The sequence below is a fragment of the Nannospalax galili genome, unplaced genomic scaffold, assembly GCF_000622305.1.
Source record: "Nannospalax galili isolate Female #2095 unplaced genomic scaffold, S.galili_v1.0 scaffold103, whole genome shotgun sequence".
Lineage (NCBI taxonomy): Eukaryota > Metazoa > Chordata > Mammalia > Rodentia > Spalacidae > Nannospalax > Nannospalax galili.
Window position 1 is genome coordinate 1426931 of NW_008352136.1, and position 12099 is coordinate 1439029.

The 12099-nt window shown below is 45.6% G+C and overlaps 1 protein-coding gene across 1 annotated transcript in view; it reads left to right on the forward strand.

The window, feature by feature from the left end:
• The window catches only part of Myo1h (myosin IH), a 109862-nt gene that overhangs the window by 70145 nt on the left and 27618 nt on the right, over nt 1-12099 (forward strand). The window contains exons 12-15 of the mRNA XM_017802167.2: nt 412-517; nt 1562-1642; nt 4611-4702; nt 7654-7752. Of these exons, the coding sequence (XP_017657656.2) occupies nt 412-517; nt 1562-1642; nt 4611-4702; nt 7654-7752 (378 nt within the window). The remainder of the gene's footprint in view (nt 1-411; nt 518-1561; nt 1643-4610; nt 4703-7653; nt 7753-12099) is intronic.

Here is a 12099-nt window from a genome sequence, read left to right on the forward strand (position 1 = left end):
TGCCAAAGGTCATGTTCCAAATAAGGTCAGGCATCCGTGCTTGGCGGCACTTTCCAGGTAAGTCAGGCAGAAAGCAGGAGGCCCCCGCTAAGAAAGGGAGGCCTTCCATACAGCGCCGAGCCCCTTAGAGCTATCTGGACATGGAGGACTACAACTAGCAGCAGGGTCCCCCAACAGTAAAGGATGGTTTTTATCCATCATGTGGATGATATGAGCTGAACCCTAATCTGCTACAAGAGCAGCTGGTGCTCTTAACTGCTGAGTCATCTCTCCGGCCCCTCAACTTGGTTCTTAACAGTTATTTAGTAAATCATTCTATTGATAAGGTGTTTGTATGTTGGCAAAGAAGCAGTTTGATTTTAACTGGTCTGTTTGTGTGACTTGCAAGACTGAAACCCACTGCATCTCTAGTTTTGAACAGTTCTGTATAAATTACTGCAATGAAAAGCTCCAACAGTTGTTGATAGAGAGGACCCTGAAGGCGGAGCAGGCAGAGTACGAAATGGAAGGCATTGAGGTAAGCATTCGCTTTGCCCCATGTGAGTGTGTGTGTCCGTATGTGTGCAGGTATGTGTGCACATGTGTGTATGTTACGTGTGTCTGTCTGGGGTTGCACCTGGGGCTTTAAGCATGCTGTTAAAGCATTCTGCCACCGAGCTCCACCCCAACCCCTCCTTATTTGATTTCTCAAAGTAGCTAAAGACATTTGAAAAATATTATTTCATTTGAGATTTTTGTGGTCCATATTAAGAATTTTTTTCCATTTCATCTCGTTTCCCTAGGGAAATGTTTTGCTATTTAGAGAGTATCATGTAAGAATTCTAATGCCATGGCATGCACATGTATATAATGTATGTGTGTGGGTGCATGTGCTGTGGTATACATGTGGAGGTCAGAAGACAACTTTCTGGAATCATTTCTCTCCTTTCACCTTTATGTGGATTCTGGGGCTTGAACTCAGGTCACCACGCTTATGTGGAGAGTGCCTGATCTGTCATTTTAGTGGACACCGATTCAGTGTTTCAACAACAAGATTATGTGAGAATACACTTTGACCAAAAGCACCTTGGAGAGGAAAGGCCTTACTCTTCTAAGTCACAGGCCATCATTGAGGGAAGCCAGGGCAGGAACTCAAACAGAACCCATGGAGGAACACTGCTTACTGGCTTGTTCACTGGTTCATGACTAGCTAGCTTCTTTACATAGCTAGGGCTCACCTGCCTAAGGATGGTGCCACCTGCAATGGGCCGGGCTCTCCCACATCAATCATCAGTCAAGACAAGCCCCCACAGACATGGCCACAGGCCAATCTGATCAAGGAAGTTCTTCAGTTGAGGCTTCCTCTTCCCAGGTGACTCAGGTTGTGTCAGGGTGACAATAAAAAACAACCAAGGCCTTGCCTTTATTCATGGGTCATCCTGCAGGCCTAAAGGTATCATTTTTTAAGGGTTGGATATAAAAATCAGAGTTTTAGACAATATTCAGAAAATCACTGTCAAACCAATGCACTTGATACTCGCCTAAATCCTTCCTGGAGAATTTTTTCCTCTTGTCGTTTTAGTGGGAGCCGATTCAGTATTTCAACAACAAGATTATCTGTGATTTAGTAGAAGAAAGACACAAAGGAATTATCTCCATTCTGGTGAGAAAATGAACACTGAACTTGATGTTCATTCACTGGGCGTTTGCAACATGTGCACGAATGTTCCCCCAGGCTTCAAAGGGCTGAGAGAGCCAGGGTGGTGGTGCACACTGTAATCCCAGCACTCAGGAGACTGAAGCAGGCAGATCTGAGGCCAACCTAGACTACGTAGTAAGCTCCAGGGCAGTCTAGGCCACAGAATAAGACTGACTTAAATAAAATGATGGAGGGCTGAGAGTAGATCTACTGGGGTACTACAGGAGCAAGCTGAGGTTCTTGCTAATGAAAGTTTCCTGATGCCTCAGGCCGGGTGCCTCTCCCCTTAGCCCTAAATGAGAGCCCATGCTGGCCAGCGAGGAACAATCTTTGAAATGAAAGCATGCACGCGTGTCTTCCTACCATGTAGTCAGGTGTTTTGGTATGATTTGAGGGTATCCCCAAGAGTCCCCAGAGTGATGTCACTGGGAAGTGGTGTAATCTTTAAAAGATGGAGCCTAGTTAGAAATAATCAGATGTTGTAGGTGCTGCCTGAAGGGACTGATGTAGTTCTCCAGGGACTCTGGCTGATTCTCATGAAGGCTGTTAGAAAGAGCAAGCCTGGCCGCTGGCTGGCCACTCATCAGCCTTTCTCTGACTTTCTGTTTTACCATGTGTTCCTATCAATGAAGTGCCATCTGCTGTGAGGCCCTAACAGAGCTGAACAGAGATGGGCCCCAGGCCATTAGCCTTCCAGAACTATGAGCCATATGAACCTCTTCGATTTATAGAGTTCCCAGCTCAAGGACTTTGTTATGGCAACAGAGCATGGGAAAACCCAGTGGCCACTGGAGAGGGGCTGTGTTCATGCTTAGTGCAGAGTGGAGAGCCAGGAGGTAGCCAAAAGGCTTTGCAAAGAACTCAACCAATTCAGAGTCGGGGCACCTTGGAAAGGAACATTTGGAAGTCTTATAACTTGTGAGAATGTCAAAGTCTGTAATTCCAAAATTGGTCAAGTTGAAGCATCCATTTTCCAATATATTCTAAAGGCAAAGGAGAAATTACTGCCTCACCTTGTCACTTGGGGTCATCTTTACCACTCTTTGCCTCCCTTTTCATGAAAAGAATTTTCCACACATCCTACACAACCTGCAACCATTCTGCATATCCAACAGGGACATGAATGGGTAGTAAGTGTAGGTGCCACAAATATGAGACCCATCTGGACTTACTGTGCAACCTTCGGCAAGTGTCTCAACCTCTCTGAGCTCCCATTCCGTTGTCTGTGAATAGAACAGTGATAGCACCTTCCTCAGAGAGGAGCTATAAAGACAAATTGAGACAATTCATGCCCAGTGCTCAAAACTGGGCCTGGTACATGGTAAGCACTTAGACCATGTTCATTCAACAAACACCCAGTACCTGCTTCATGCCAGCATTGTGCTTTGTGCTTTGAAGTCCAACAGTGAATGACACAGGCCAGGCCCTGCCCTCAGGAGTCTGGAAGCTCCAGCTCTGAGAGTGAGACAGCAGCAGATGGGGTGAGGTCAGCTGTGCTAGGGGAAGAAAGTGGAAGAGGGACTGGTGTGTGGGAGGTGAGATCTGCTTCAGGAAAATGGACGAGGCAGGGTCTCTCTGAGGAGGTGAGGTTTGGGCAAAGACCTGGAGGAACCTTGTGTGTGTGCATGTGTACATTTGTGACTGTGTGCAAGTGAATGACTGTGTGTGCACGTGCATGTGCGTGCATATGCATGCCTGTGTGTATGTGTGAATGTGTGTGTGGAAGACGGAGGTTAACTTTGGGGATTGTGCCTCAGGAGCCATACACTTTGGTTTTTGAGACAGGATGCCTCCCTGGGACTTAGAGCTTGCTGATTTGGCTAGGCTGGTGGGCCAGTGAGCCCAGGGCTCTGCCTATCTCCTGTCTTCAGCACTGGGATTACAAGCGTGCACCACCATGCCCAGCTTTTTACATGGGTGCTGGGGACAGAGCTCGGGTCCTCATGCTTATGCAGCAATTGCTTACTTTACTGAGCCATCTCCTCAGCCCTGGGGCTGGTCTTTTAAAATGTTTTTGTGATAAACTCACACTTCTATGTCAACTGTCTCACTAACCTGTAACCCAGGTTTTGTTGTTTTGATAAAAGCTATAGACTTGATTGGTTTGTAATTTCTTTTATAATGGTCAATTAAGTGGTATAGTGGTTGAGGGAACACCCTTAGCTTGAGAAGTGAGCCAGGTTGGGCTCAGCTGGTTTTATAGCTTGCTTTCTGTGAGGACTTTGCCCTGTGAATGGATTGTTCTTGGTCCTTAATGACTGGTTAAGAGAAAATGGGGGGGGGGGAGGGTTAACTAAGCTTCCATGGCAACTGTAGGTGTCCCTGAGAAGACTTGGAAAATATGGGTCAGAACGGGATGTAGTAGCTCATGCCTGTCATCCCAGCACTCAGGAAACTGAGGCAGGAGAGCCACAAGTCTGAGGCCAACTTGAGCCATACAGCAAAACCCTACCTAGAAGAGGGAGAAGAGAGAAAGGAAGGAAAGAATGGAGGAAGGAAGGGAGGGAGGGACGGACGGACGGACGGAGGGACGGAGGGACAGAGGGACGGAGGAAAATACGGGTCAAAGTTGGACATGGTGAAACACGCCTATAATCTCAGCACTTGGGAGGTTAAAACAAGAATTCAAGGAAACTTGGACTGCACAGCAAAACCCTGTCTCAAAAAAGAAAAAGGAAAGGAAAAGGGGAAACAGGTAAAGGGAAACATGGGTCGGATGCCCAGGAGAACTGAACTTACATGGGATTCCCATTCCCTGGGCCTGAGGAGCTGGCACGTGTACTGGGTAACTGTTTCCTCCCAGAAGTTCACCTGCTCCTGTGAGGTGACAGGACTTTGGTCCAAAACACTCTGCCCCCACTAGTGAAGGCATTTAAACTTGGAATTAACCAGCATGTGCCATGGGTCGAAGTGTCTTCTTTTCTTCTTAAAGGATGAAGAATGTATCCGTCCTGGACCTGCCACAGACTTGAGCTTCCTGGAGAAACTGGAAGAGAAAGTGGGCGGGCACGCACACTTCCAAACGTATGTGCTTACTCAGTGGGCCGTCATCTGGGGGAAAACAAGTGTCTCTACCTCACTTGGACTGGGTCTCAAGAGGATAACTGTTTCAGGGCTGAAGAAATGGCTCAGTGGATAAGAATGTTTGCTGTGCAAGCAAGAAGACCTGAGTTCAGATCCCAGTACCCACATAAAAAGCCAGGAGTGGTGGCATGTGCCTATAACCCCAGAGCTATGGAGTGGGAGACAGGAGGATCTCTGGGGCTTGGTGGCCACCAGTCTAGCTCCAAGTTCAGTGAGAGACCCTCTCTCAAAAGAACAGGGCAGAAAGTAATAGAGCAGGATACCCTGTGACCGTCCTCCTCAGGCCTCTGTATGTCCATCTACATATACACGGTTACATACACCACATTCACTCACATACCACACTCACATACATATACACACATATACATGTACTCACACACATATACACCACACTCAACACATACACACATGAATACATATATACACCCCTACATATACACACACTCAGGCACATATACACTATAATCATACATATACTCATTCACACACATATACATACACTCACACCACATTCACACTCACACATATATACATACACTCATACACACACATACATACACATACTACACATATACACCACACACACAAAGCACAACTGCTTCTTCATATACAAAAATACTGTGACCAGCAGCTCTTGCCTCTGTGTGCTCTTGCTGGCAGACAGGAATTCAAGTGGACTGTCTCTAAGATTTAGCATTCTGGGGACTGGAGAGATGGCTCAGCAATTAAGAGCACTGGTTGCTCTTGCAGAGGACAGGGGTTTGATTCCCAGCTAACAACCATCCTAATTCCAGTTCCAGTGTAATCTGACATCCTCTTCTGACCTCCATGTGCATTGCACAACATAGGTGCACTTATATACATGCAGGCAATATATTCATCTACATAAAAAATAAAAATAATAAATATTTTGAATGAATAAATATTTAGCATCCTGCTTTGTTCATCAGCATGCCTATGCATGAGATAGTCCCTCTAATCAATTCAAGTCCAGCCAGGTGTGGTGGCATGGGCCCATCATCCCAGCACTCAGGAGGCTGAAGCAGGAGAATCAGGAGCTCAGGAATAGCCTGGGCCACACTGAAAGACACTATCTAAAAAGACAAAAACAAAGAATCCATATGCAAACAAACAAACAAAAAAAACCCTTGGGACTTGGGCTGTAGTTCAGTAGTAGAGCGCGTACCTAGCACATGCAAAGCTCTGGGTTCCTTCCAGCACCACCAAAAATAACAATAATGAAGATATCTAAAGTAAGTCTGTGCAGCCCAGTGAATTTTTATATTTATTTTATTATTTATGTGCATGTGTGTGTCATGTATGTAGGTGCCCTCAGAGGCTAGAAGAGGGCATCTGGTCCCCTGGAGCTGCAGTTACAGGTGGTTGTGAGCCACCTAATGTGGATGCTGGGAACTGAATTCAGATCTTCTGAAAGCACTCCTAACCACTGAGCAATCCCTCCAGTCCTACATTTTTACGTTTTTATGTAATCACCATGGTATTAAGATCCTGGGTACTTACAACATCTCAGAAAGGAAAACATTTTTTTTATTCGTACAAGTGTTTTGATGGCCGTATGTTTATTGGTGTGTGTGTAGTGCCCGTGAAGGCTGGAGAAGGAGGACAGAGGTACCATGTGGGTGCTGGGAGTCAAACCCAGGTCCTCCGGAAGAACAACAAGTGCTCTTATCCTCTGAGCCACCTCTCCAGTCCCAGGAAATTCAATTTTTAACTTAGTCTTTGAGACAAATTTTAAAACATGCTCTGGACTGGAAATGTGGCTTGGAGGAGGAGCATGTGCTGCATATGCGTGAAACCAGAGTACCAGCATCACACAAACACTGACACAGACAGACACAGACAACACACACACACACACACACACACACACACACACAGAGAGACTGACACAGACACACAGACAGAAACACAGACATAGACAGACATACAGACACAGGCATGAAGCCAGAGCTCCACATACAGACACAGACATACAGGCACGGACACTGATACAGGCAGAGACATATCAGTAGGTCCACCATGTGGGTCCAGGGGATCAAATTCAGGTCATCAGACTTGGCAGTAAGTGCCTCTACCTGCTGAGCCATCTTGTTATTAAAATAAAAAAAGCCAGGCCTAGCACTTGGGAGGAAGAGGCAGGCCTGTGAGATTGAGGCCAGCCTGGTTTACATATCAAGTTCCAGGCCAATTGTGGCTACAGGTAGACCTTGTCTCAAAAAAAGGAAGGAAAGGACAGAGGACAGGGTGGAGGGATGGAAAGGCAGTAACAAAGGAAGAAAGAAAGGAAGAAAGAGAAAAAAAAGTTCAGGGGTTGGAGACAGATGGCTCAGCAGTTAAAAGCACTGACTGCTCTTGCAGAGGACCTGGTTTCAGTTCCCAGCATCCACATGGTGACTAACTCCAGTTCCAAGGGATCTGATACCCTCATCTGGCTTCCTTAGGCATTTCAAACACAGATGCCTTTACATATATGCAAGCAAAACACTCATACACATAAAATAAAAATAATTTTTTAAAAAATGCAGTGCTGGAGAGAGATCCCAGGGCCTTGTACATTCCAGACGAGTGCTCTAGCACTGAGCCACGCCTCCAGCCTCAAGTTATTTCATTTTTAGAATGGCATGTCTCTGTGACTCACAGACACCTTGTTGCTCACAGGTGTTTTTCTTCCTCACCTAAACGGAGAAGGAAACCTCTAAGTAAGAGAGACTTTGGTCAACAGCCAGAAATAGCGAGCGACAGTTGCTGGAGCCTCTGTGGGCTCAGCCTTCGGGGCTGAGCGTCGGGCCCAGGATCTCTCCCATTACTCTTGCTGGGTGTCTTGGGGCTGTGGAGAAGTGCTCAGGGGTTCTGCTTGTGTCTCACAGCCGGAAGCTGGCTGGTCCAAAGGGGCGGAAGAGGATTGGCTGGCTGGAGTTCCGCCTCCTGCACTATGCAGGAGAGGTCACCTATTGCACCAAGGGTGAGTGGCGCTGGGTGAGGTCAGGTGCCCATGTGGGTGTCCAGCATTGAGTCCTCTGAGGACTGCTTTCTGCAGACGCCCTGAGCTCCCTAGCCTCCAATTCAAGCATGCTATTGAAAGGCCTTTCTCATTAATTATTGCTTTTTAATTACATTTTTATAATTACTTATAACTACTTTATGGGAATGAGTCATATTCTAACAATTTTAACAAAGAAATAGATCAGTCAAAGTATGTATATATCGTATATTTTATCTGCAACTCAAGAGTTCTAATACATTCATAGCTGACATTCATGCAGTCAATCTTAGATCATTTAGAAATCCCCAAGAGTCATATGTACATATCCCCCACTGCCCTCCCCCACGCCCTCTTCTGCTCCCCTAAGTCATATGTACATAGTCCCACTACCCTCCCCCACACCCTCTGCTGCTCCCCTAAGTCATATGTACATATCCACCACTGCCCTCCCCCACGCCCTCTGCTGCTCCTCTAAGTCATATGTACATATCCCCCACTGCCCTCCCCCACACCCTCAGCTGCTCCCCTACAGTCCTAGGAAATGGACTAATGTACTTTCTAGTTTCATAGCCTTCATGTGACGCACAATGGAATCATACATGTGGTCTTTGGGGGTCTGACTTCCTTCGTTTATTATAATGTATCAAGATTCATCCATGTTGCCGTTTATTTTCATAGTTAAGTGACATTCCATTGTCTGGATAAGCTACCCTGTGTGTCCTTTCATCAGATGACAAACATTTGGGGCTGTTATACATTTTAGACAGTATGAAAAATGATCTGCATTTCCTTGTGGGTGTGACCACATCTCCTGTCTCTATTGGTGCTTTCCTGATAGCTGGTGATGTCAAACACTTTTCATGCACTTACTGGTCATTTGCATATCTTTCTTGGAGAAATACCTGCTAGACCCTTTGTCAGGAAAATATATATATATATATATATATATATATAATATCTTTCTTGGAGATATACCTGCTATACCCGTTGTCAGGAAAATATATATATATATATATATATATATAGTTGGGCCTACAGAGATGGCTCAGTGGTTAAGAGCACTGGCTGTTCTTATTGAGGACCTGGGTTCGAGTCCCAGCACCCACATGGTGGCTTACAACTGTCCATAACTCCAGTGCCAAGGGATCCTATGTGTTCTTCCAACCTCCGTGGGCATTGCACAACACGGGTATACTCACATGCAGGCAATATACTCATACACATAAAAATTAAAAATAAAATAAATAATTAAAAAGAAATATATTGTTGAGGGGGCTGGAGAGATGGCTCAGCAGATGAGAGCACTGGCTGCTCTCATAGAGAACCTGGGTTTGGGTCCCCCACCCACATGGTGACTAACAACTGCCCAGAACACCACTTCCCCAGGATCCAATGTCCTCTTCTGACCTCTGTGGGCACTGCATGGCATGGCTGTATTTAATATACATGCAGGCAAAACACTCATACACATAAAATGAAAATAAATTGATTAATTAAATTATTGCTTAACCCTAAAAGTTCTTTATATATTCTGGACACTAAACCTTTATCAAATATAGGATTTGCCAGTATTTCCCCCAATTCTAGGAGTAATTCTTTTCTTTTATTGCTGGTATTTGTTGCTGGGTGCTGCTTGCTTCAAGTCTTATCTCTTAGAAATACTACAGCATTGGGCATTTTTATTTATTTCACTTGGCTAATTTTTACACTTTGTATCCATAGGATAAATTCCCCAAAAGTGGCATGGCTGAGTTAAAGTTTCTATCAAAAGCTAGCGTTGGCCATTTCTGGGTGTATACGTAAAAGAATTTGGGGGGGGGGTACATAAGCATGCAGGCCTTTTTGTCTACCCACATCCAAGGCAACCTTATTCACTATAGTCAAAAGCTGAAAACCACAGGAGTATCCTGGTGGACAAGTAGAAAAGGAAAATGTAGGACATGCAAACAATGGAAGTTTGTTCAGCCTTAGGCAGGAAAGAGATTCCAAGACATACTACAATGTGAACACTCCCTGAGGATGGAGTGCTAAGGGAGTGAAAGCAGCCACAAATGACATCTGCAGTGTGACTCCTGTCCACAGGAAAGGACTAGTCCACATCACATAACAGGGTTTTGACTTGGGGTGTTTACAAAGTCCTGGGGATGGATGGTGATGATGGCCACAAAATCTGGGTAGAGGTAACACTACAGGACTGTGCACTTAGACTGTTAAAGTGGTAAATCTTTTTGTATATATGTTTGTACTCATGTATGTACATGTGTGGGGGCCAGAGGTTGACACCAAGTAATTTCCTCAGTCACTCTCCACTTTGGTTTTTTTTATAAATTTTCTTTTTGTGTATGAGTGTATTGCCTACATGTATGTACGTGCACTTTGTGTCATGCAATGCCCACAGAGGTCAGAAGGGGGCGGATTCCCCTAGACCTGGAGTTACAGACAGTTGTTAGTCACCATATGGGTGCTGGGAATCAAACCCCAGTCCTCTGCAAGAGCAGCCAGTGCTCTAAACCTATGAGCCATCTCTCTCCAGCCCTCCATGTTGTTTTTTGAGGCAGGATCTCTTACTGAACCTGGAACTCACCAATTTGACTAGACTGGCTGGTCAGTGAGCTCAGGGATCCTCCCATCTCCTCCTGTCTCAGCACGAGGATCACAAACATGTGCCACCACTTCTGGCTTTTTATGTGTGTGCTGGGGATCCCAAACTCAGGTCACCAACTGAGCCATTTCCCCCCAGCCCCACAAAGTGATTATATTTTACCAGAATAAAAGGGCTCATTTTACCAGGGTAATGGCACACACCTTCAATCCCAGTACTCAGGAGACAGAGACAGGTGGATCTCTGTGAGTTCAAGGCCAGCCTGGTCTATGTGTAGACCAGGCTGGCCTTGAATGCTCTATCTAGTGAGACAGTGTCTCAAAAAGGAAAGAACAAAATACAAAGGCTCATTTTGAGACCTCAACACCGCAGTCTGAGGAGCTGTTTATTGGGTATTGCTGACATGGTTCTTTGATGTACATCATTTTTAGCTGGTTTTGACTTAAGACATTTAATTACTGACTTAGCTATGAATTTAGTAGGTTTTTAGAGAGCCCTCAAAATCCAAATTTTCACATTGCAATGACCTGTATAAAAACACTGTCAGGCTGGGTGTGTGGCTCAGCTGGTAGAGTGTTTGCTTAGCATGTATGAAGCCCTGAGTTCAAATCCCAGCACCATGTAAAATGGGCATGCTTCAGAATGCCTGTGATTCCAGCATTCACAAGATGGAGACAGGAGGACCATCTGCATAGTGATTGGAGGCAAGCATGAGCTACACAAGACCCTAATCACAAAAACAAAACAAAAAATACCCTGGAGTTAGTTTGCCTTTCTCTGTGGGGCCGACTCTCCCATTCAGCCCCGCCCCATGGCCTCAGCCTATTCCCCTATTCCTGTGCAGTCATATGCAGTTACTACAGGGTCATGATATTTAGATTCAAAGCTATGCCACACATAGCAACTTGTTGGGGTTGGGAGCATAGTGTGTCTGATGTAAATTCACTTCTGAAGACCTGGCTGTCAGCCAGAGGGATGCCACTTCCCCATATTTAGCACTGTCTAGAGTTTATATAAGAAACAAGTCTCAGCCTTTTCTGTCAAACACTGTAAAACTTTGGTTTATGACAAGGAATTCAAATCTTTCAATCCCCCTCCCACCTTGTAATATTTTCATTTATGCAAAAGCCCTGCTGCATTCTGGGAACCTGTGGCCTGAGGAGGCTGAGCCCTTTCCCCTCTTAGCCAACCCCTTCACCTTTCTCTTTCATTTCCTGTGTACCCATTCTTTTAAAATTAGCCAAGAGTAGAAGACCTGTGAGGTGGGACCCCAGCCAACAGGGAAGACACAGCACTCTTGTGTTAGTAGAAACACCTATCCCTGGTCTGGTGTGCTTGCTTTGACTGAATGGCACAACACACCCTTTTGCTGCCTGGCTGAGTCATGTTCACTGTGCCCAGTGTTCTTTGTGTGGTATAGGTCCATGGTGTCCACGGACCTCAGATTTTGTTTCTAACGTATACAGGAAGGGTGTCCCTGACATCTGGCTCTGTCTGGAGATACACTGGCTGTCCCAGCGAGGAAGACTGCTGCTGACTTCTAATGGGAGTCAAGGCCTGGTGTGCTGCTCAGTCCACAGCACAGCCCCACTGCTAGGACCTAGTACCTGTCAGTAATGCTAGGCTGGAAACCATCCAACCCCTAACATCATCTTCAGAATGCCTTAGCAATCAGCCAGGATGGAATTGTACTTTTCTAGACAAAAGAAAGGAGGGAGGGAGGGAGGG